General features: G+C 41.0%; 1 protein-coding gene across 2 annotated transcripts in view; it reads left to right on the top strand.

Moving 5' to 3' along the window:
- lrp4 (low density lipoprotein receptor-related protein 4) overlaps positions 1 to 23009 on the top strand; it is an 86764-nt gene extending 63755 nt beyond the window's left edge. The window contains exons 9-38 of one of the 2 annotated variants that reach the window (XM_026378252.1): positions 564 to 689; positions 1357 to 1491; positions 2042 to 2167; positions 2644 to 2874; positions 3597 to 3753; positions 4040 to 4257; positions 8200 to 8376; positions 10580 to 10705; positions 11385 to 11593; positions 11839 to 11920; positions 12021 to 12126; positions 12210 to 12411; positions 12639 to 12828; positions 13119 to 13250; positions 13653 to 13793; positions 13889 to 13975; positions 14060 to 14231; positions 14458 to 14620; positions 15023 to 15248; positions 15367 to 15670; positions 16124 to 16342; positions 16513 to 16647; positions 16912 to 17020; positions 17325 to 17517; positions 17943 to 18056; positions 18271 to 18382; positions 18833 to 18894; positions 19437 to 19524; positions 19637 to 19778; positions 20794 to 23009. In XM_026378252.1, the coding sequence (XP_026234037.1) occupies positions 564 to 689; positions 1357 to 1491; positions 2042 to 2167; positions 2644 to 2874; positions 3597 to 3753; positions 4040 to 4257; positions 8200 to 8376; positions 10580 to 10705; positions 11385 to 11593; positions 11839 to 11920; positions 12021 to 12126; positions 12210 to 12411; positions 12639 to 12828; positions 13119 to 13250; positions 13653 to 13793; positions 13889 to 13975; positions 14060 to 14231; positions 14458 to 14620; positions 15023 to 15248; positions 15367 to 15670; positions 16124 to 16342; positions 16513 to 16647; positions 16912 to 17020; positions 17325 to 17517; positions 17943 to 18056; positions 18271 to 18382; positions 18833 to 18894; positions 19437 to 19524; positions 19637 to 19778; positions 20794 to 21132 (4823 nt within the window). In that variant the 3' untranslated portion in view covers positions 21133 to 23009. The remainder of the gene's footprint in view (positions 1 to 563; positions 690 to 1356; positions 1492 to 2041; positions 2168 to 2643; positions 2875 to 3596; positions 3754 to 4039; positions 4258 to 8199; positions 8377 to 10579; positions 10706 to 11384; positions 11594 to 11838; positions 11921 to 12020; positions 12127 to 12209; positions 12412 to 12638; positions 12829 to 13118; positions 13251 to 13652; positions 13794 to 13888; positions 13976 to 14059; positions 14232 to 14457; positions 14621 to 15022; positions 15249 to 15366; positions 15671 to 16123; positions 16343 to 16512; positions 16648 to 16911; positions 17021 to 17324; positions 17518 to 17942; positions 18057 to 18270; positions 18383 to 18832; positions 18895 to 19436; positions 19525 to 19636; positions 19779 to 20793) is intronic. The other variant, XM_026378253.1, reaches the window with a different exon arrangement.
- The last annotated feature ends 1104 nt before the right edge of the window (positions 23010 to 24113 follow it).

The following is a 24113-nucleotide window of genomic DNA, read 5'->3' on the forward strand; positions in this document are numbered from 1 at the left end:
ACAGTGTTGGGTCCACTGTTGTAAGAGAGGTTAATGGAAATCCAAAATAAAACACTTTAGCTCTCTTAATAAATGTTGGCCGTATGATTAAAGCTAAAACTACTTTTTCATACCACATCATGTAGGAGTAACAGCATTTTGTTAAGTAAAGGGCAGAGTTGGAGACACAGAGTGGTTGTTATCATCATAGTGTCTGTGTGTGGGACAAAAGAGGATGTGAATGTTGATGCAGGATTATGGACCAGTTCTTACCATTGTCTGTATGATTGTATAAAGGGTTAAGTTAGGGCTTTGAACATGTACAGGGTCTAAAATAAATTATACATTATTAGTATAAATATAAAAATATAGTACTCATTTATCAAACAAAGAAATAGTTTGAGCTCAGTTGACCATAGAAGGAATATTTATGCCACTTGAACACGACAACATTGTCCAGGAGGATCTGGACAAGAACTAAGGGTAACTAGAGGAGTAGATCCTGCAGCAAATACACTGTAGAAAAATCCCTACTGATTGGCAGATCTTAGTCACACAGGATATGTTATTATGAATCTCTGCAGAGAGTCCTCCATGTGCTCCTGATCAGTTCCAGTGTGGGAATGGACGCTGCATCGGCCACAGGAAAGTGTGTAATGAGGTCAACGACTGTGGAGACGGGACTGATGAACACCCACACCACGACTGCCGTGAGTTCATATGCTTACATTGAAAAGAAGACTTCATAGTCAAAGAACGGCATTTGGTTATTTATTTCTCCTTAATTTCAGATTTGACACAGCTTGAGAAACTTGCTGATGATTTGACGTTATATCTTTTTAAAGAGGTTCAATATAATGACGTTTCTTATCAAATTTATTCATGTGTACATTATTTACACGCAATTTTTTTTTAGATCTGTTACATTGCTATTAATTTGTTATGTTTATGGAAAAGGATTGTTTTTACATTAGATTGTTATGTATGTTTACTGAAAACGTCATTACACTCATACACATTATACTTAAACTGTTTTGTAAAATGTTTGTAGAAATAGTGGCATTTAAATCTTGAATGGATAAGTTAGGAAGTCACCACAAATATGAGGGTTCATATTCTTTTAGGCCATGACAATCCACAGAAAATGGAAGCTACTACACCCCAAGTGTTGGTCAATGTGAGATTTAGGTCTTAGATTTCTTAGCCTGTACTAGACTGACCCACATTACCATTCTTAGGACCTCGCTGTTTGAGGGCCAAGAATATTTGGAGGCTCAACACCAGATGAGTCAGATACTTTTACAGTGTGTGGTTACATTTATACTCAAGTCAGAATGGTGTGTTTATGTTTCTGTCACGTTTCCATGCGATGTGCAGGTCCACGCTCCAGCAAGGGCAACTGTAACCAGAATAACGGAGGCTGTGCCCAGAAGTGTCAGATGGTCAGAGGACTGGTCCAGTGCACCTGTCACACTGGATACAGACTGATGGACGACAGCAAAACCTGCCAAGGTGTGTGTGTGTGTGTCTCTGTGTGTGCATAGTGTGAGTGAGCAGGCTTTGGGTGTTACTATTCATGACCTCTAGAGAGTGTGACAATTGGCCCGTTGCTCAGTTACCTTGTGTTATATATGATAGCTTCATTGACTTTCTAAATATGACATTACTATGTGCTGCGACTTACTCCTTCCACTTGAAAAATTATGTGTTCACTTATTTCAAATGTTCACTACTGGAATTTAGGCAACATGAATGAGCCACATTTAGTTAATGGACCCTAATTAAAGTTAGGTTAGTTTAAATTGAATCCGATGGATCAAATTTCTGCTGTATTGTTGAGATTAATGGAGGCAATCAAATCTATTTGGATTCTTGTTTGTAGTTGCAAGATCAAAGAATCAAAGAATTCCATATTTAAGGTGTGTAACATGTGGGGTGAATAAGGTTTTCACCCTCCAGCCATCTCGGCATACTTTGTATCTTGAATTGACTGTTAATCCTTCAGGATTTGACACCAACATCTTTGTCTCTTCTTGTCTTCTTCTCCTGTGGTCTGTTCCAGATGTGGACGAGTGTGCTGAAGAAGGCTATTGCAGCCAGGGTTGTACCAACACCGAAGGGGGGTTCCAGTGCTGGTGTGTTCAAGGCTATGAGCTCCGGCCTGACAAGCGCAGCTGCAAAGCTCTAGGTAAAAATCAATCCGATGTGTTTCAGCTCTGAAACACAGTTTCTTCCTCAGAAGGCCACAGAAAGTTGCCAGGGTTTGACCTCCAACAAAAACATGGTTGTGTAGTGTTTATACTTGCCTCTGCAGTACAGTAACTGGATCCATTCCTCTGTTTTGGGGTCTTGCACTCAGAATGAGTGTGGCTTATGGTCTGGACTAGATTTAGACGTGCAATGAAGGTGCAACAGGCCTGGTACAGCAGCCCATCAATCTGCTGGAATCCCAGGTCAAGACTGTCAGCCAGGACCCGACCTTCACCTCCACTGAGATTAATGCTCGCTCTTATTGAAAGTGACCATTTGTCCAAACGGAACCTTTTTTTTGTCGCTTTCCTCTTTACTTTCCAACTTTGACTTCAGGTTTGGCTTCCCGCTGTTTTCGTTTCCACTTTAATTCACATTGTCTCCATCCCTGTCTGTCTTTCCCTCCTACTTTAGGTCCAGAGCCGGTGCTGTTGTTTGCCAATCGTATTGACATTCGCCAGGTTTTGCCACATCGCTCAGAGTACACCCTGCTGCTCAACAACCTGGAGAATGCCATTGCACTGGACTTTCACCATAGCCACGAGCTGGTCTTCTGGTCAGATGTGACACTGGACCGCATCATGAAGGCCAACCTCAATGGCTCTAATGTAGAGGAGGTTGTCTCCACTGGTCTGGAGAGCCCAGGTTGGTACTGCAGCCAGTAACATGCAGGTTCAGATGTAGGACAAAAGGCTCATTTATCATTTATCCAATATATTAAAAGCTGCTGGTTTCTGTCCAGATGTCTTCTGCTGTCACTCACTTCATCCATCACTTTGTTCATATAGGAGCACAGCACTATGACATCAAACTGAAAAGTGTTTTCTTAGCTTATTTTCTTTTTGTTTCTCTCTTGCTATCACAACCCCAGTAATGAGGAGAATGAAACAAGTAGTTTCAGACACTGCTTATTGATCTCTAAAAGTTACAAGCTGAAGATAAATATCATCATATTCCTGTGTGCTTAGCATAGAGCTGGGGTTGTGTCTTGGCTAAACTAGCTTAGCAAGAATACAGGAAGCAGAGGGAAATGGTTAACTTGGCACCCCTAGCACTCACTAGACCACATGTATCAGGTTTAGTAGTACATAAAGAGAATATGTTTTTTTTAATTTAGGGGGAGTTGTGCATTAATATTTCTTGATGAAAAGTGGTTGATAGTGTCAAACTGTCAATGTCTGCTCCTGACAGTCAGAAAAGGAAAATAGATAAAACCTTTTCTCTCAATAGTCTCAAAGGATAAGAAAATATATATATTTTTTAAATACCAGCAAAAAATGATTAGTGTGGAAAACAATAAGAAAGCAAAATTATTATAACACATTCTAAAACAGGTTCATATTTAGATACTTTTTTCCTTTCTTTAGGTGGATTGGCCATAGACTGGATCCATGATAAGTTGTACTGGACGGACTCCGGGACGTCCCGTATCGAGGTGGCCAACCTGAACGGGACGCATCGCAAAGTGCTGCTGTGGCAGAACATGGAGAAACCCCGAGCCATTGCACTGCACCCCATAGAAGGGTATGAGTCCAAACACTCACATGCACAATCAGTTTAGTTCACTACTATGGTTTTACACATACTTATGTATACATACTTCCTCTGGATGTGTCCCAGTTGTAATGTAGCAGCAGGGCAGGGATTAAGGTTTGGCAGCACAGCAGTGCCCATAGGCAAGTACTGTATCTGTGGAACAAGTATTTCATAAAACTGGCAGCAGCTAAATGTTTTTCCTCTTCAGTTTCCTCTCCAGTTTTAGATCTCGCCCTAGAGAAGCTAACCGTGACCGTCTGATTTTCTTCCTCAGTAAGATCTACTGGACAGACTGGGGCAACACGCCTCGCATTGAGTATGCCAACATGGACGGCTCCAACAGGCGGGTCATCGCAGACACACACTTGTTCTGGCCCAATGGCCTCACTATTGACTATGCTGGACGCCGCATGTACTGGGTGGATGCCAAGCACCATGTCATTGAGAGGGCTGACCTGGATGGACGAAACCGCAAGGCTGTCATTAGCCAAGGTAGACGGTTATCCACTGCTATCTGTCTTTTCTCTGTATTGAGAATCAGTTCATGGAGTTAAACATAAAATCAATCAATAAACATAAAGACTTTGCAGTTTTTAGGTAATTTCAGCAATAAAAGCTAAAGAAAGTTGAAGCTTAACTCCCTTAATAGATTTAACCCCCCACCCCCCACACAGGTACGTTATCTATACCTTAGCAATCACAGCTAAATGGCTAATCTCAAGACTTACCATAACACTAATTCTAACCTTAACTGTGAAAACAAGGTCTTGACCCTCAACCAGTATAAATCAAAAATGATCCACACAACCATAAAAAAGATGTTCCCATTTTTAGACACACACAAAGAAACACATACATAATTGGATACATGTAGGACGCAGCAGACTTAGGCAACATCATTATAACATATGGTCCTAATCAGTGCCCTATTTGCTTTAAAAACCACATTCATGTGCCTAAGACTTAAATGCACACACAAACCTAGAGTCTATAAATGAAAGAATTAAAGCTGTGCATGTCTCTATTTATATTTTTCCTTCCTACACTGAAATACAGGAGACTGTTCTGTCAAAATCTGTACAGTCTGGTAAAGACTGAATTAAGATTTAATTTAAAGGCCAAGCAGCGAGTTTACAGTGGTCAAAAAGGAAGTAATGCAGTAAAAGGGAGTAAGAGTAATAGAATCAAAGATCAGTGTGAGCAAGTTTCAGCTGACAGAGTGACACCCAAATTAGGATTTTTTTTATTGTCTGATCAAGTAGAAACAGAGTACAGAGGCATATCGGTAGTGACCAAGAGTGTTTAAGAATGTGAAAAGAGAGAGAACAGAGGAAGTGTTTGTCGAGCATGTGCATTTGTGTGCGAGTGTGCACCATGAGCGCTGTGAGCTCTCCTTAATGATGTGTGCTCTCAGGATAAAAAGGCTGTAATTGGTCCTGTCCTTCCTGCACAGCCTCTGTTTGCTCAGACAACACACAGGACAAATGGGACGTGTGTATTTTCATGGTTACATTCTAAGCCTCTGTCCCCAGGAATGTTAACAAGTGTGTGTCTCTATACCTATAGATCTTTTTGTGTGTGTGTCTGTGTGTGTGAGAGAGAGAGAGCGACAGAGAGAAAGAGGTGCACAGGTGCACTGTCACTCCAGCTGGATGGCAGGTGCGTGTCATGGATAATGCTGCTATCCATTCAGAACACCTGTGTGCCCTACAGGTGTGCGACAGGAGGAGAGGAGGTGTAGTGTGATTTGGCGTGCACCTGTGTGTGTGTATGTGTGTGCATATAGGATGATGATAGCCAGTACATCTGCCTAAGGACTAATGTCATATACTGCAGTGACACCTCATTCACAAAGAGCTGTCTGCTGCATGATGATACACTAGATGTCCTCCAGGCTGTTCTGACATTAGACCGATGAAACAATGCCCCCTTGTGGACAACAGCTTAGTGTTCAAATGTATGGCCTTTACAAAAATAAGTGAACTAAGCAGTGGAATCATAAAAATATAATGTGCTCATCCTCTGGAGAGCAGCACTGTGCTCAGTACAGAGTGCTTCCTGGATCTTTTTTTTTTAAACATACTTAAAAATGGTCACCTCTATCCAAAACTGTATCAGCCACAATCACTGCATCTTTTAGTAAACAACATAAAGCAGGGGACCACTAAACTTTCCTTAATTTAAAGTTGTCAAACTGTAATCAAAGCAGTGTCCTGTCCAGCAGGATGGAATGCTGTGTTGCTGATGACTCGTAGATAGTTGAGGTGTGAAACGACCGGAAGGTGCCCCATGCAGGTTAAAGAGGACATTTCTGTGATAGCTGGGTGGGACGTTTGATGCCCTGTCTGCCTGCAGCTGCTTCACCAGCTGTCCCAGAAAGAATGAGCTTGGGTTGGGGGATGGGGCTGTGAAGACGAAAAGGAAGAAGGTGACCGTATCAAAACCAGGCGCCTGTCTAGCTGTTGATGTTTCAGAGGGTGGGGAAGAGGGCGTACTGTTGTCTCCCTCATGGTAGGATAAGATCAAAAAACATACAGTCAGCCAGTATCACCTCACACACCTGGACCTGTCTGAGGCCGGGGATAAGGAAAATTGTAGAGGCACCATTTCATTTCTTGGTTGACTGATTTTTCATTGGAAATTCACCCATTTTGTTTTGAATTCTAAAAATATATTATGCTTAAGAAACATGAGAACATGAAAAATCATTCATTCATGTTTGTAGTCTGCAAGGTTCAAATACATAGAAAACTGTAGAAATATGAAATATTGCAAAAAAAAAAGTTAAGTAATGATTCAATGATAACTCACATAAATGTACACATTCGGGTTGTCAGGAACCATATGGGTGTTTTGTTTCTGCCGTCTCTGTAGTACTTGATACATGCTCAATATAAACAACATACAATAAAACTACATACAAGCTAAACGGCCAGGTTGTGAAGTGTTTCCTATGTCATCTAAAATTAGACTGAGCGGGACATTTTTTAGTTGAGTCAGTGCTCTCTGGTGGAGAAACAATTTAATTTCATCACAGTGTCTGCTTATTTCCAACATTTTGTGATACTGATACTCCTCTAATAAAGATACAATCCAATCCTAATTTGTAGCAGAGATTTGAGTATTAGGAACTATTTTTTGAGGCAGAGTGAATGCAGGTTTTGTTTTTTTCACCCAGACCACAGAGCCATTAAACTAATAGTTTCTTGGCCACAAACAAATCAGTGGATTAAAATGATTAGAACTTCTCTCTTATTGAGCTTCCAGTCAAGTGCGCACACACAATTTCTCTGATCCCGGTGGCTCATTATCATTCTAGTCTGTCTCCAGTTTTAGCCATTTACCACTTGACATTTACGCTGTGCTGTAAAACACTGTCATTAAATGAGTACTGCTGTTTTTAAAAGGCCTGCGCCAGCGTGCTCACCGCACCACTACCGCCGCCACCAGTGCTCTGCGTAGCAGCAGAAATCACTTTTTCCATCCATTCAGCACTCTGATCCAACTGCTTGTGGAGCTACTTCTCTTCAGGACGATTAAGGAACGGAGAGAATGAAATTGTTAATTTGGACGAGTGTGGAGGAGTCACCCTGATCAGATGTTCCCTGTTACACATGTTAGCATTTAGGACATGAGTTGACTGATATTGGCTTTGAACTCTTTGAATTCTTTTAAAGGCCCTGATACTTATTTACCTAAGCAAAGTTAGATTGTTCCTTTTGTGATAATTGCAAGATATAGAAAAGAGACACCATCCAATTAAAGATCCAAAATATTTAGTTTTTTGTTTTGTTAAACAAAAAGAAATGTCTTATAGATGGTTTAAACTGTCAGCAGACCCTAAACCTCTGCATTTAAACCTAAAGTTATGGGACTGGTTTTGAGTTCGAGCACATCAACTCAATCTCCAATCCCATTAAAATTCTTTAAATCTACAAAGTCAATAAAGTTTTGTTGTAGACTAAGAAGTGCTTTGACGAATGCTTTCAGTATCAGTCTGACCTGGTTTGCGGGTTGAACTTGCATTTAGATTCTGGACGGAAAACTCGCATAACTCAAGCAAACTGAAGGAGCGCTATGGCCACAACTAAAATAGCTACAGGCCGATGAGAGGCAGAGTAATTGAAAGCAGCTTTAAACAAGGACGATATGACATCAGCCAAGCCCGCAGCACTGAATGGGAGGATGTTTGGAGAGTGCTGGTGGAACAAACCAAGCAGCATTTGTTCTTTTATGATTTTTGTGTTTGGAAAGAGGCTTCAAATCTGCACATGAACCACACAAAATTAGTATTTTTTTCAGACTTAATGTGCTGTGTTTTCTTAATTTGACCATCAATTTCACTCAGAGAGGTTTCTTCTATTAAAAAAATGTCTCTGAGCTGGTCCAGGACTCAGTTACAATCTCCCATTCTAAACTTTTTGATGTCTTTAGGCCTGCCCCACCCATTTGCCATCACAGTGTTTGAGGACAGCCTGTACTGGACTGACTGGCACACCAAGAGCATCAACAGCGCCAACAAATTTACCGGCAAGAACCAGGAGATCATCCGCAACAAGCTGCACTTCCCTATGGACATCCACACCCTGCACCCTCAGAGGCAACCCTCAGGTCGGTAAAGAGTTGGACCAAAAATTCAACGCTGAGCAAAACTACACTTTGCCTGTTTTGTTGAAGTCACTAATAATTGAATGTTATCAAAAAGTTTGGACAATCACATACCATGAACTACATGAACATAGTGCACATATATACACACTACTGCTCAAAAGTTTGGGATCACAATTTTCTTGGTTTTCAAAGAAAAACACATTTTTATGGGTTAGGGTTAACAATTTTATCCATTTCACAACCAATTCAAACTATTCATAAGATCTTTACAGAATGATCTACATTTTTGATTAGAGGCCTATTATTAGCAATTGTCAGTCGTCTGCATCAATCTCCTAGTAAGGCAAGTTAATCATTTTTTAAGGCTAATTGATTATGAGAAAACTTGTTTACAATTGTGTTGCTCAGCTGAGAACAGTTTTACTAATGAGGCAAACAAGGGAGAATGGTATTCGTTAGGTTAGTTTAGTATCTGAACAAATGCGTACCCAGGAGCCAGGAAGAAAAAAACTTGATTAGAGACCCATCAGTCTATTATTGTCTGTAGAAAGGAAATCTACCCAATGCTAGAAATTGCGAGAAAAACCTATCATGCTGTTAACTACTGCCTATAGAGAGCAGCACAAACTGGCTCCAACAGGGACAGATAAAAGGAGTGTGAGGCCGTGATGCACAACTGAGCCAGAAGACAAATGTCTCAGAATTTGTAGTTTAAGACAAAGACGCCTCACAGGTCTTCAACTGGCAGCTGCACTAAATAGTACACTTCAAACACCAGTGTCAGCATCAACAGTGAGGAGGAGGCTTGAGGATGCTGGACTTCATGGCAAAATTGCCAATTTCCTGGAAGACTGAAAGTAGGTTTCTACAAATGAGTCCTAGTTTAAGGTCTTCAGATCAAACATCATTTCAGCATTTGTGAGATGCAGAACAAATGAAAAGATGCTAGAACAGTGCTTAATACCTTCAGTCAAGCATGATGGAGGCAGTGTGATGGTCTGGGTACAGAGTGGGACCCTAAGGAGGGAAGGCTATCAAATGGACAGCTGGAATGCCCATGTGTGTTTCCTTGGAAAATAATAACATAAGAGATCTAAACGTTTGAGTGGTAGTGTGGGTGCGTATGTGTGTGTATATGTATATGTATATATATTCATGTGGCTTAGGCAGTTATTTATTTACCCACATCCCTTCAAACCTCTCTAGGATGTGGTGTTGTTTTATTTTGTTTTTTTTTTAAGTCAACTCTGTGTAAGAACAATAGTCGTTTTTGAAGACCAAGTCCAAGTTTTAAACCAAACGCTGAAGGCAAGTCAAGGGAATAAAGTCCTAAACAACAAAACATCAAAAACGTGCCATTATAGGGTGAAAGATGAGCTGATTGGGGACAGACAAAGAGAACACAAACCTTCTTTTATGGTGTAATTGTACACAGACGATGAAACCTTTTTCACATGATGGCAAATCCAGAAATGATAAAAAGATTTGTTGCACTAGTGCTCGATCCTGCATTGAAACAACCACTTGTGGAGTTTTATCAGCATGGTAGCAAAGAGTTGTGTTCTTTGGTAACAAACCATGTTGAACTTGAGTTCTGTCCAATTTAAGGTTGTGTTTGTCATGCTGATAAAATACTGTAACACTTGAATGTGAAGTGTAAACTGCTTCTGTGTTGGCAGTGGGATCTCTGGCACTTCTACTTCATTCATGAAAGTTCATTTTCTGAGATTTCAATGCAGAATCAGTTCAACAAAGCAAACAGCATTCAGATCTGGAGTGAATTTCCCAAATGAAATGCACACTGTATATGCTGTACTGTTACTGACATTTTGGGAATCATCCTTATTGCTTTCTTGCCAAGAGAAAATCAATACCACTGATGTCTGCATGCTAAAAATGAAGCTGCCATCAGAGGAGGATTTCTTTGGTTTTTCCTTGTATCTCAGAGACATTAAAATTGAAGTAAAATGTGATCATGAAAATATGAATGATGGTTAAAACCATGCAAACAACACCACATGTTTTAAATAGGGACATCTCCAAAGTATTTGTTTAGGCATTTTTTAGAGCACACAGTAGAGAGGCATATAGGAAACATGGGGGGAGAGACGAGATGACATGCAGCCAGGGCTCCTGATTAGAAGCAAAGCATGAATAAATAAATAAAATAGCATCCTACTGAACCCCTCTCTGTCTCCTGTAGGTGGCAGGAACCGCTGTGGCACCAACAACGGAGGATGCAGCCACCTGTGTCTTCCCAGCAACAAGACGTACACTTGTGCCTGTCCTACAGGTTTCAAGAAGGTGGATCACTACAACTGCGCTAATGGTGAGTTTAACTGTATGTATGTTACATATGTATTAACAGTATGTAACAGTAATAGATACAAAAGTGATTATATAGAACTATAGATTACATTGAAATACATGCTCTCATATATACAATTACAATCCATGTGTAGTAGTTACTACGAGAGTCTAACAACTGGTTTGTGCCCTGGTGATGGAACTTTATTTATTTTTAATAACCTGCAATTAATTGTAATCTGGAATAGGATGATTGTGGTTATCAACAAACATCTTTGGTCTGCCAGAGCAACTTTATTCTTTCTGTGGCTCATGAGTTTAAAGGCAAATCCTCAGCAGTAGTTTAAAAGATAGCTGCAAGGTTTTACACAATTTAATAGTCAGTTAGTGTTTAGAAGGTAAATGAGAAAAGATAATCTTGTAACGTGCATTTAATCTTCATGAGGAGCCTTGTAGTCAAGAAGCTGTTAGAGGATTATGCAGAGGATTACAAGACTTTTCCTTAAGTTTTTTTTTTTTTTTTTGTAGCTTTTTCACTATGCTGTGACAGTTGTGCTGCTTGAAATGGTAAATCTGATCAGTTGGATTTGCCCTTTAAGGGCTGCAGGATGTCTGTGTAGCCGTGTTGTTTTTGCTGTGTTCATTGTTGACCCCACTGTTAAACCTAGAAGACTGACAGAAGACCTTTGGTCTTTAATCAGGTCTTGACAAGTTCCTGCTTTTTGCCCGAAGGACGGACATCCGACGAATCAGCTTCGATACAGAGGACATGTCAGATGATGTCATCCCTCTGGCTGATGTGCGCAATGCCGTGGCACTGGACTGGGATGCCAAAGACGGTTACGTCTACTGGACGGATGTTACTACTGATTCTATAAACAGGGCACTATGGAATGGTACCAAGCAGGAGGTCAGTGACGTCTACAACCTGACTGAAGTCTGTCTGAAACATCATTTCTCATCTGTCGTAATCTTAGCAGAGGGCAGCAGCATCAAAAGACAGGACTTATGCACTACCGCCATCTACTGAAGCTAATTTGAAAGTGCAACAGCAATGCATACTTTGTAGAGGATAGGTCCTTTTTCTACTTTAGATTCAACAAACTCATTGGCAGATTGGAGGAATTCAGATCTTTGTTAAACCTGTTTTTCCAGGTGGTGGTGGACACCAGTCTGGAGAGCCCAGCAGGTTTGGCGATTGACTGGGTGACCAGCAAGCTCTACTGGACTGATGCTGGTGAACAGCCTCATTTCCCTTCATTTTACATATTTCTGATGTATTCTGTACAATCACTTGGATGGCAAAAATATCAACCAGTTGTGTTGTCTTTTCTCAGGTACGGATCGTATTGAAGTCTCAAATGCTGATGGAAGCATGCGGACTGTCCTGATCTGGGAGAACCTGGACCGGCCCAGGGACATAGTTGTCGACCCAGTTGGAGGGTAAGGTGATTAAAAAATGTACTGTAATATACAAACTCAAACCTTCCATGGCGCCTATCATTCATTTAATTATTTCTCCATAGTTTCATGTACTGGACCGACTGGGGTGCCAACCCAAAGATTGAGCGTGCAGGAATGGATGCTTCAAGTCGCATCGTCATCATCTCTTCTAATCTGACATGGCCCAATGGGCTCGCCATTGATTACGAGACCAAACGCCTGTACTGGGCTGACGCTGGCATGAAGACTATTGAATTCGGCAACTTTGATGGATCTGACCGCCAGGTAAAGGCTGGTTTAAAGAGATCAGGACTTCACTTCCTCACAAAGTTTTCATGCTGATTTGAGAAGGTTTTACCTATAGTAGTACATTTTATATTTACTTATGAATTTTAACATATTGGTATGGTATTATATTCATAACAATTTGATCAGTTGTCTGTTTCTAGCTTTGCTTTCTAGTTTTGGTTTAGAAGTCTCATCAGACCACTGTTTCTATTTTTTCTACACAGGTTTTGATTGGCAGCCAGTTGCCTCACCCCTTTGGTCTAACTGTACACGAGGACAAGCTATACTGGACAGACTGGCAGTCCAAGAGCATCCAGAGTGCTGACAAGCTCACCGGCTTGGGACGACACACTCTGGCTGAAAACCTGGAGAACCTCATGGACATCCACATGTTTCACAGACACCGTGAGATAGGTCTGTGTGCATTCACATGCTAGGTCAAGTCTAGTGCATACATGTACAATTTTCATTGTTTTGTCTCAGTACTGCATCTGAAATTAATTAAACGTTGATGAAAAAGTTAAGGTAAAGACTTAAATCTACATTTCTCAGAGCTCTGATTCTTTTTTCAGTGTCCTTATCTGCAACATTGTCCACTTCTGTTTTGTTTGTCTCAATTTGTGCCATCAGTTACTTGCCGCTAAACTGACCTAGAAACAATGATGGTGGATTAATGGACTCTGTTTATGTGTCTCCTTCTGTAGTGCATAACCCCTGTGATGTGAATAATGGAGGCTGCAGCCACCTCTGTCTCTTGGCTCCTGCTCCCAAAGGCTCCAGCTGTGCCTGTCCCACTGGGATCAACCTCCAGACCGATGGAAAGACCTGCACTCCTGGTACGGACAACCTCTGTCTGCAATTCTAGAAAATTCAAATGGAGGTGTCATCACACAGCAGTTTCCACTATGTTTCTCTGATATATAAAGAAAACCAGAAAGGCCTCTGGTGAATCCTACTGTAAGGTGTTGACATCCATGGCAACATTATACTTATACTTATAAGTCTTCATTACAAAAGGCATGATGGGATTAGCAGTACAATAGTAGTAACAAAAGCCTTGAAAAATATCCTTTATGCGCCACCAGATAAAAGGAGCAAAAACAGCATAATGTTCAAAGGGTTAATGTCAGAAACCTTTGCCAGCAAGAAGATAAAAGCATGTCAGCCCGCTTTGTATTCTGATCTCAAAGGGCTGTGATGTGTGTCGATGGATGGTGTGTGTGTATGTGTGTGTACAGGAATGAGCAGCTTTCTGATCTTTGCACGGAGGACAGACATCAGGATGGTTTCTCTGGATATTCCCTACTTTGCTGATGTGGTTCTGGCCGTCAATAACTCCATGAAAAACACTATTGCCATCGGAGTTGACCCCAAAGAAGGTTCCTATGTCTTCTCGTTGTTTTAAGAATGCTTCATTCAGAAGGATATGTGTTGCAGAAATTGCCTTTACATGTGTCTGTGGTATGTCCTGCAGGAAAGGTTTATTGGTCTGACAGTACACTGAAGAAAATCAGCAGAGCCAACATCAACGGAACAGCACATGAAGACATCATATCTACTGGTGAGGACGATGGCTCAGTGGTGTTGAACTCGATCCAGTTGTAGTATCGTGACTCAATTATGGTCTCTGTGTCTCTCGTCGTAGGGTTGATGACCACCGATGGTCTAGCAGTGGATGCTGTTGGCAGGAAGATTTACTGGACAGACACAGGAACCAACCGCATTGAGGTTTCCAATCTGGATGGCTCCATGAGGAAAGTACTTGTGTGGCAGAACCTGGACAGCCCCCGAGCTATTGCTCTTTACAATGAGATGGGGTGAGGCATCTAGCACGTGATTGCTTCTTTTTTTTTCCTAATCAACTCTTTGATTAGTCTGGTTCAGATAAAATAAATCTTAGACTAACAATATTTTATTTTCTGTCCTGGTCAACATTCATTACTGGTTCGACAGCGTCTCGACTTCTGTTTCTTATAGAAACTAGATCACGTCTCATGATCCAGCATGTCCTGTCTCACTTTCCTTCTCTCTCTGCCTCTCCAGTTATATGTATTGGACAGACTGGGGGGAGCACGCCAAGCTGGAGCGCTCAGCAATGGATGGCTCGGACCGTGTAGTTCTCATCAGTAACAACCTAGGTTGGCCCAATGGCCTGGCCATTGACATGGCTGGCTCCCAGTTGCTGTGGGCTGACGCTCATACTGAGGTCAGTAGTGGCTCCTCATAACACTCATACCAGTTTGAACATAAGTAATCGTATAGTTTAATAGCACAAAATCCCTGGTCTGTGTTTATAAGGTCTTGTAAGACTGCGGTATGCTACTCAACACACTCATTGCAATCCACTATGAATAGAGGAAACTGCTTGATCTAAAAGGAATAATAATCTATACCTATATTTAGTGCTTTAGAGTCCAAAAACGTTACAAGATTATCTACAAAGATGCTCTTAGAGTCACTCTTAGAGGAGGTAACTAAAGCTAGGGATTTTAAAGTTTATAAAATTAATGACTTGATTCTTATTGATCAAAAAGTGTACATTTGTTAAGATGAAAGCCACCAGGGTGCTGTTGGTGGTAATTCCTCTCATCTGTCTGGTCCTCTCCAGCGTATTGAGGCGTCTGACTTGAACGGGCAGAATCGCCGCACACTCGTCACTCCAGTCCAGCACCCATATGGTTTAACTTTGTTGGGTTCTCATATCTACTGGACTGACTGGCAGAGCCGCAGCATCCAGCGTGCCGACAAGAACACCGGGGCCAACACCATCACGGTGCGGGCCAACCTGCCAGGTCTGATGGATATCCAGGCTGTGGACAGGGAGAGGCCACTAGGTGAGTCTAAGTGTAGAACTGTGAAAGATATCAATGTTGCATTATGGGAAATGTAGGATCCAATGTTTATGGAACATCTGTTTTATTGTGTGTGCGTCTTTGTCTCTGGTCTCTTCAGGTTTTAATAAGTGTGGTAAGAGGAATGGAGGTTGCACCCACCTGTGCTTGTCTCGTCCCAATGGCACGTCCTGCGCCTGTCCTACTGGCATCTTGCTCAAAGGAGACGGCAGGTCTTGTGATGACTCCCCAGAGACATATCTGCTCTTCTCCAACCGTGTCAGTGTGCGCAGAATCTCCCTGGATACCAACGACCACACAGACATGCACGTACCCGTACCCGAGCTGCACAACGTCATTTCACTTGATTATGACAGTGTGGACGGAAAACTTTACTACACCGATGTCACCCTGGATGTTATAAGGTAAAAACCTAAACAATGTCTGCAGCCAACTCGCTCTTGCTTTTTAAGTTTTACATAATTACAACCTGTTGCAGTATGATGAGTATGTATTTTAATTAAAGTTGTTTGTCTGTCTGTAGAGATACTTTTACAATACAGTAGTTAAAGGAAAGAATTAGTTTGTGGATGACATCTGTGTTCTTGCCTTGCTCACATTAATAAATGTCACTTTGGTTACTGAATTGTGTAAAGACAAAAAGAATAAGGCATAAGATAGTGACATTGAAAACAGTTGTTAATGCTAGGGGTAAGAAAAGACATTCAGAAAGTATGAGAAAGTAATCATTATGCTGAAACATTAGATGACATTAAGACACAGTATTTACCAGCATTACAATGACTGTTCTTTTAAGTATTATTTTATTTGCTCTAAACAAGTAACCCTACTTCATAAAATGTTAAAATTTCACTTAGACGTGCAAACCTAGATGGCAGTGGCATGGAGACTGTGATCAGTCAGGGCCTGAAGACCACAGATGGGCTAGCTGTGGACTGGGTGGCCAGAAACATGTACTGGACTGACACTGGGCGTAACACCATTGAGGTGGCCCGCCTGGATGGAACAAGCCGCAAAGTACTAGTTAACAACAGCTTGGATGAACCCAGAGCCATCGCAGTGTTCCCAAGCAAAGGGTAAGAGCAGGGAGTGCTCTTCATACTGGAATCAAACCATTAGATTCACATTCACAGATATTTCTCTATTAGCAGTGAGAAGGCAAACTCCATCATGAGTTACAGAGGTGTATTCTCAGTTAGTTTTTTCCTTAGAAGAGCTCCTCACTAATTCAGCCTTGTCTCTGCAGGTTCCTCTTCTGGACTGACTGGGGTCACATTGCAAAGATTGAGAGATCTCACCTGGATGGCTCTGACCGGAAGGTCCTGATCAACACTGACCTGGGGTGGCCCAATGGTCTCACACTGGACTACGACACGAGAAGGTCAGAGAGAGAACATATCTGTGGGGAGGCTGTCTGTGTGGCTTGGAAATTGGATTTGATCTTAGGATGCTAATTATAACCTAATAATTCCTGTGGGTAATTATGATCATCACAATATCAACAAGACACGAAGAGAATCCTGAAGATTATATAAAGGGACAGTTTTCTTGTGTGTATCGGGCATCGCAGCCTCACGTTGTCTTTACAGCATGCACAGTGTGTTCATAAAGTGTGTTCATAAAGTGTGTATTTTTTTTTCTCCAGGATTTACTGGGTCGATGCCCACTTGGATAGGATCGAGAGTTCAGACTTAAATGGGAAATTCCGTCAGGTCCTTGTCAGCCCAGTGTCCCACCCATTCGCCCTCACACAGGTAACCCCCACCCTTCCCCACCCCTCGTCACTGCCAGTCACTGGGCTGACCCTTCCTCGTGGCCACTCCCTCCACTCACCTGCTCTTTTTCACTCATGGGCTCACCGTGTGGTTCTCACTATTCATTTCTCTGTCCTCATACTGAATCCATTCAACTTAACCATTTCTTCTGCTTCTCTTCCACTCTGACCCTCATTTTTCTTCCTCCTCTCTCCCTCCCCTTTCTCTTCCCTTTCTTTCTCCCATTCCCCTGCTCCTTGTCTGTGTTTTTCCTCCCCTCTCTTCTTCTCCCACGTTTCCCCAGTTGAAGCCGGTGTCCTCCCCTCTAACTCCTTTCTCCCGACTCTCGCAGCAAGACCGCTGGATTTACTGGACGGACTGGCAGACTAAGTCCATCCAGCGGGTGGACAAACACGGTGGCCGTAACAAGGAAACCGTGCTGGCAAACGTGGAGGGCCTCATGGACATAATAGTGGTGTCACCTCACAGACAGACAGGTAAGGAGGCTTTTCTTCTGATGCCTCCAGCTCACATGGGAGACACTAAAGACTTAATTGTATCTTACAGTTGATAACTATATCCTATATCAGCTCATGTGAACAAGTGGAGTTGTTTTTTTTTCCCTTTCTAAAATATTTAGTATGAGCCAGGCAGTGCTATGTGGTTATGTTATAGGTCTGTTTGAGTGAGTTCAAACATGTACATAATGAGAATGTATAACTTTTGAAAACTGCACACAGATTTGCTTAATGATACTGTGGATGTTTCTGTTTCGTTGTCTCCTTGTTGAAATTAGCATTTGAATTTGTAAAACCAAAGATCCTTTTTCACAGTGGAGACAATAAAGTTCCTGACCTAACTCAAAGGAGGAAAATGAAATCCCTCTGTGTGAATTGTGAATGTTCCTTTTTCTCTAATTTAGGGACCAACCTCTGCGGGGTAAATAACGGCGGCTGCACTCATCTCTGCTTCGCGAAGACCAACAGTTTTGTGTGTGCATGCCCCGATGAACCAGATGAGCGACCCTGCTCTACCAGTAAGTAACTGCTGTGTACCTGACTCTTAAGAAACACGTGTTGGCATGTCCAACCGAAAACACTTTGGCCAACATGTTTGTATGATTTAGTTTAAATCCCATATATCTGACCAGTTAACTCATGACAATCTGTAAATGACCATGACAACATATGTGAATTACCAAACAAAACAAAAGTACTGGTCACAGATTGTGATGTACATTGTTGTTTCAGTTTCAGGTTACGTCCCCACCTCTCCTGCCAGAGGAACGAGTAGCACACCTGTACCCAACAAGATCCCCAAAGCTCCAACAGATACTCCAGACAGGGGGCCCTTACTGGTCAAGTACGTCTTTGTCTGTTTCAGTGGTTATAAGTGTTATTAATAAGTGATGAGTTTATTTACTTACTGTAATAGTCATGTTTAACATATCTCAGGATACTCTCACATTACATTTATGAAAAACACAGTTGTAGCCTTGTTAGTTTCAATGCTTTAAAATATCCTGCACCACCAACTATTTTTTTGAAAATGGTTTCAAATGGCACCTTTGAAGGTTTACTTGAGAAGAGCTACTTCATAAGAAATGGCAGTAATGAGAAAAGAGTCACTTGCTTTCAAGCGTCTAGGATTTTGGAGAGTTTTTTTCTTGTTGACTGCTTTAATTCTACATAAACATAGAAATTCTTCTAGTGTTTTCCTGAAGTAAAACAAAAACAAAAAAAAAACAAGTCAAATTCTTCAAAGTTTTTTGTTTAGTTATTTTCTCAAGCTGTTTCCATCTCATTTTTACAGCTGCACTGACAAGAACCTAAATGTAGAAGGCTGCTCAAACAACGTTGTGAAGGCTCCTCATGGTCAGTATACACAATGAAACTCAGTTTGCACACTGCCTGTTGAATGAAACCATTCAGAGACGTTCAGGTCACCTTTAAGAAATTCACATTAATCATCTCCCTCATGGTAAAAGGAGAGAAGCAAAAGGAATGTATTATTATTCCGTGTATTTTGAGTACAATAAGAGGACAGGGATACTTGGCCCACACATTGCTTGTAGCACTTTGGTTCTATCTCGCTAGCTAAACTAACAATTGCATTTTCTACAGTACTTTTGGGGCAAGTCACTTCTCACTGCTTCTAGTTTATTTTCTTTTAATTCCACAGTTACAACATGAATGAAATTCAATGATTTCCATAGTTTCAGCTTATAAATATCATTCACATCAAGCAACAGGGACACTTTTTTTCTGCCATGTCTGAAATATATTACCAGGCACAAGAATTCAGAAGTGAACACTTGGATAATTTTCCATAATAGTATATCATGTTACTAGAAGCAAAGTAACTGGATTTTCTCTGTAAACATACCCGTCTTTAAGATCTGTGCCGTTCGTTGCAGGAGAAGGACTTCATATCAGCTATGTGATTGGTGGAGTTCTGACCATCCTGGCTATTCTGATCCTCATTGCTGCTTTGATTATATACAGGTCAGTTTGCTGTTTGCCCTTTTGCTTCTTCCCTGGCTTTAAACAGAGCGCACAGTAAAAAGTTAAAAATGAAAGACACACACGCTGTTTTCATCCTGATTTTGATCAACAGGCATAAAAAGTCGAAGTTTGCTGACCCAGGAGTGAGCAACCTGACCTACAGTAACCCCTCATACAGGACGTCCACACAAGAGGTCAAGATTGAGGCCTCTCAGAAACCTCCAATATACAACCAGCTTCGATATAAGAAAGAGGTAACTGCAGACACTGAGGTGACAACAACACACGATTTTTTGTATGTGAATCTGTATGTAATAGAATAATCACAGATTGTGTACGTGTAAGTAGACAAAAGACTTTAATTTTTGTCTATCATCATACTGATTGTATTCAACTATTGTAACATGACACCAGCAGGTTACAGACACCAGCACTCATCTTATCTGCCTCTATCTCCCTCACTGCAGCTCTCTCATCCCTACAACTCCCTCTCCCCTTTTATCTTTTGACCCACTTGTTCCCTGGAGAGGTAGTTGCACACAGCATGGAGGAGTTGTTTCCTTTCCACTTCTGTTTTCTCTATCTTAACCTCTGCTGTTTGTTTGTTCTTCTTCATTTCTTCCTCTTTTTTAAGGCATGCTACTTGCTTTCCATAAATAACTTTTCTCTCTGTGTTTTTTTTTTGTGAAACTGACATGTTAACAGAAAAGAAATCTAAAGGTAGACTTTGTTAAGGGTGCTTTTAGGTCATTATATTCATCTCAAATTCACAACTACTGTTACCTTACAATTATTTAAAAATACAGGCAATTTGTGCGCGGTCAGAATTGGGATATACCTTAACATTTCTTAAATTCAAATCTACATTTCCCTTAAACATGGGATGGTTTTGCACTATACCATGGCTCTATTTGCTTTAGAAAAAATAAAATGCCTTAAAGAATCCCACTCTCCAGATTAGATTGAATGGCAACCTGGTGTTTTTGTTCATTCAGACCTTCTAAACCTAATTTCAGGAGGAACTAAAAGGAACCAAGTTGCTGTGCATGGGTTTACATTTTGTCCTTGAGTGTAGTGCAGTTTGTTGCTGATTAATTCTTAAAGGGAAATCCACCTTTAACAGGTTGAACTTTTATTATTTTAACGATGTTTGCTAAACCAGTGTTACGTCACTAATGTATTATCCTTTAAAAAGATTTTTAACAGACTAAGGGTGGATTTTCCCTTTAAACTTCACTCTGACTAAACTAATTGTGTCTTATTGTCCAGGGTGGCGTGGATGGAGGCTACAAGGAGAAGATCCGCATTGTGGAGGGTGTGTGTCTTCTGTCCAATGAGGAGCTTTACTGGGACGACCTAAAACAGATCAAACCGTCCCGAGGTGGCCTGCACACCTGCATGCGTACAGACACTGTGTCTCTGCAGGCTAGCAGTGCCTCACTAGACGATGGCGAGACGGAGCAGCTCCTTCAGGAGGAGGCATCCGAGTGCTCTTCCATAACCACCCTGACACCTTCAGCCATCACCCCACAGCGTCACGCCCAGCACAGCCTGCCTGACACAGGCTGGGCCTCCATGCGAAAGCCCTCCACCGAGAGCGAAGTGTGACAAGGCCCCCTGTCCTCTGTGCTTAATCCCACCCTCCAGAACTTAACACACACACACAGGCTGGTACAAACACACAAAGATAAATAGGTACAGGCACAGTTAACAGGTGTATACGTAGAATAGCAGTACATACATGTATGAACCTGGTTAGACACAACAAAGCTACTATAAACATGTCTAGACCTCTAAAAATAGGACTCCGTCCTACTTGTACACACACATTCAGTACAGTCCTCCAACAGTAGCCTCAGTGCTACTTCTTTTAGGCAACATAATAAACTAATGAGCATGCTGGAAAATTAGAGCGAAGGAGTCTAGGGAGAAGCTCAACAGAGAGACACAAGTGCTATCTGGAGCCTTTTAAAGAAGACAGACCTTCAGTGTGACGCTTCTCTGTGTACAACTTCATCTTTTTTTTTTTTTTTTTTTGGACAAAGCTACAGTGTCGTACTCCCTGGACAATATAACCACGATGCTCGCTCTAATGCCACTCATGTCTTTATGAACTCTATTTATGAACACTTTGTACTTGTAGAGTGGATTTGCTGACTTTCAGAGGACGGTCTTGTCGTGAACTTTGTGCTGCAGGACTGGGGTATTCAAGAGTTGTATTTATGACAGTGCCAAAGGGTGGAGCTTCACAGAGTCTCCATGCTTCATATTGCATTTACAAGTCAATAGAATTGAATCTTTATTATGGATTATTAGTTTTGTCTGACTGTACTGACTTGCCCTCACTGGTGGGAGACCTGCTTCTGAATTCCTATTTTACAGCTTCCAATGGGTAAAGCAAGGACTTAACTGTAGCTGGTACTCTCAGGTGGTTGCAGAAGTCCATTCACCCTTTGCAAAAGTAACCTAAAAGAAGCTCTCTCGCTATCTGTGTGTGTGTGTGTGTGTGTGTGTGTGCGTGTGTGTGCGCTTGTGTGTGTGTATGTGCGTATGTGTTTCATCCATTGCTGATCTGTGGGCATAGCAGAGGAAGCCGCAATGAAGTAACAGCCTAAGTGCCAAACATTTTCTTCATTTTCCTCCTTCAGCTGTATATTTATTTTTCTCAGAGGTTTAAAATGTACATGGTATTCTTTTTACATGAGTTTGGTCACTCAAATCACAAAAACAACATATCTTCTCACTTGCCACTACTGTTATCCAGCCCTGCAGATAGATGTGGTTTTATTCACCTAAGTGTTGATATATGTCTCTGGGGTTTACTTGGAACTTTGTCAATGCAACTTCATTGAGTTTTGCTTTCATTGGTCTTTGGTCAAAAAATGTGAAACCTGTTCCTGGGGTTTACTGTCAGTGTGTTTAAAATGATTGTCTACAGCACTTACTATTACCATTTGAAGCTCTTTAATTTTTGATTTTACAATTCATTTTTATTGCTACAAAAGCACATTTCTTCAGAAGTGTGTGTTGAATACGTCGTTGTCACCAGTGTTCCCTTTTCCATAGCATCCACCTACATGCTCCACTAGTGTCGGTAATGTTTTAGCTGTAATCTCGGCCTCCTTGTTCATTCTCGTAGTTCTCCACTTTGACTCACAATGGTCTTATGCTTGTGGATTAGATCTTAAGACATTAGCTTCACTATGAATTTCCATGATTTTCAATCAGAATATTTTAGTACTGGAACATAACCATAGTTTCTTATTGGCTCACATATTGAGGTAGTGGCAACTTTCAGAGGCACATATATCAAAAAACTTGGTACATACACGCACAACCTAAAGTATCTGTGTGGCCGAACACTGCCAGAGGTAAATGAGAACATTTGTTATTTTTGTAGTTTGATGCATCAACTCTAATTTGGAAATGCAAAGGTGCACTTGGAGTATCTACCACAGGTACAGTATAACAAATGGATAACTTAGGAACACTGTGCATGTCTGACCCCATCAGAGGGTGAGGGTTATAGCTTAGAAATATGTCACTGACAACTTACTGAAAAATGAATTTTATACAAGATATTATACATTGCTTTAACTTTAGACTGCCATTGTCTGTTGTTGAAATATGGTACAATGAAATACTATATTGTTATATTGACAAATATATCAGTTAGACTTCATAGAACCATGTATTTTGAAGTATCTGCTACAAGCTCAGCAACTTGCTGATTTGCTGCTAGACAAAGCACTGAGGCCAATGAAAGAGGGTCTTGGCAGCTAGATAACTGTGGCCTCGAACAGTTTGTTGACAGCAGGCCTACAGAGCATCACAGCGAAACCGTAACCCATCATCCTGGCTCACAGTCCCTCCAACTTTGCTGCAGGAATGCTAAAACTGTACAGATTTTATCATGCGGATATAAACAAACATTTCTGTTGAAGATATTGCATTAATTAAGTTGTATAGTCTTTTGTACAAAGGGATTTTATGACAATTTTTAGACTTGTATTAATTTTACTCACTGGAGAAGAACATTTTGTTGTTGTTGTTGTTGTTGTTTTGCTGTATTATTTTAACCACTGTGTTTCCATGCTTTGTAAATGATAGGGAAGATGCCAGTTATTTAATAGTTCTCCTTTATCTTTTGAAATACTGGTTGCATATAACTGTTGTAAAGTTAACAAAAAGAGGTATTTATGAGTTCTGTTTGGTTGCCACTTGATGTGTAAATATGAAAAGACTGTATATGTATTTCCATGGCAGTACTAACAAGCTGTGTTGTGTGATATAGTGAATTATCCCTTTGCTATCTTTTAATATAAAATTGCATTTGCATTTCAACGAAACTCGTGTGTGTGTGTGTGTGTGTGTGTGTGTGTGTGTGTGTGTGTGTGTGTGTGTGTGTGTGTGTGTGTGTGTGTGTGTGTGTGTGTGTGTGTGTGTGTGTGTGTGTGTGTGTGTGTGTGTGTGCCTCACTTGTAAGTAGCTTTTGGATAAAAAGGATAAAAGGATCTGCTAAATGGGTAAATGTAATATTATTATATTTACTAACATTTACTTTTAATTATATTTAGTAATCTTTAATC

Source organism: Anabas testudineus, chromosome 3, assembly GCF_900324465.2.
Source record: "Anabas testudineus chromosome 3, fAnaTes1.2, whole genome shotgun sequence".
Lineage (NCBI taxonomy): Eukaryota > Metazoa > Chordata > Actinopteri > Anabantiformes > Anabantidae > Anabas > Anabas testudineus.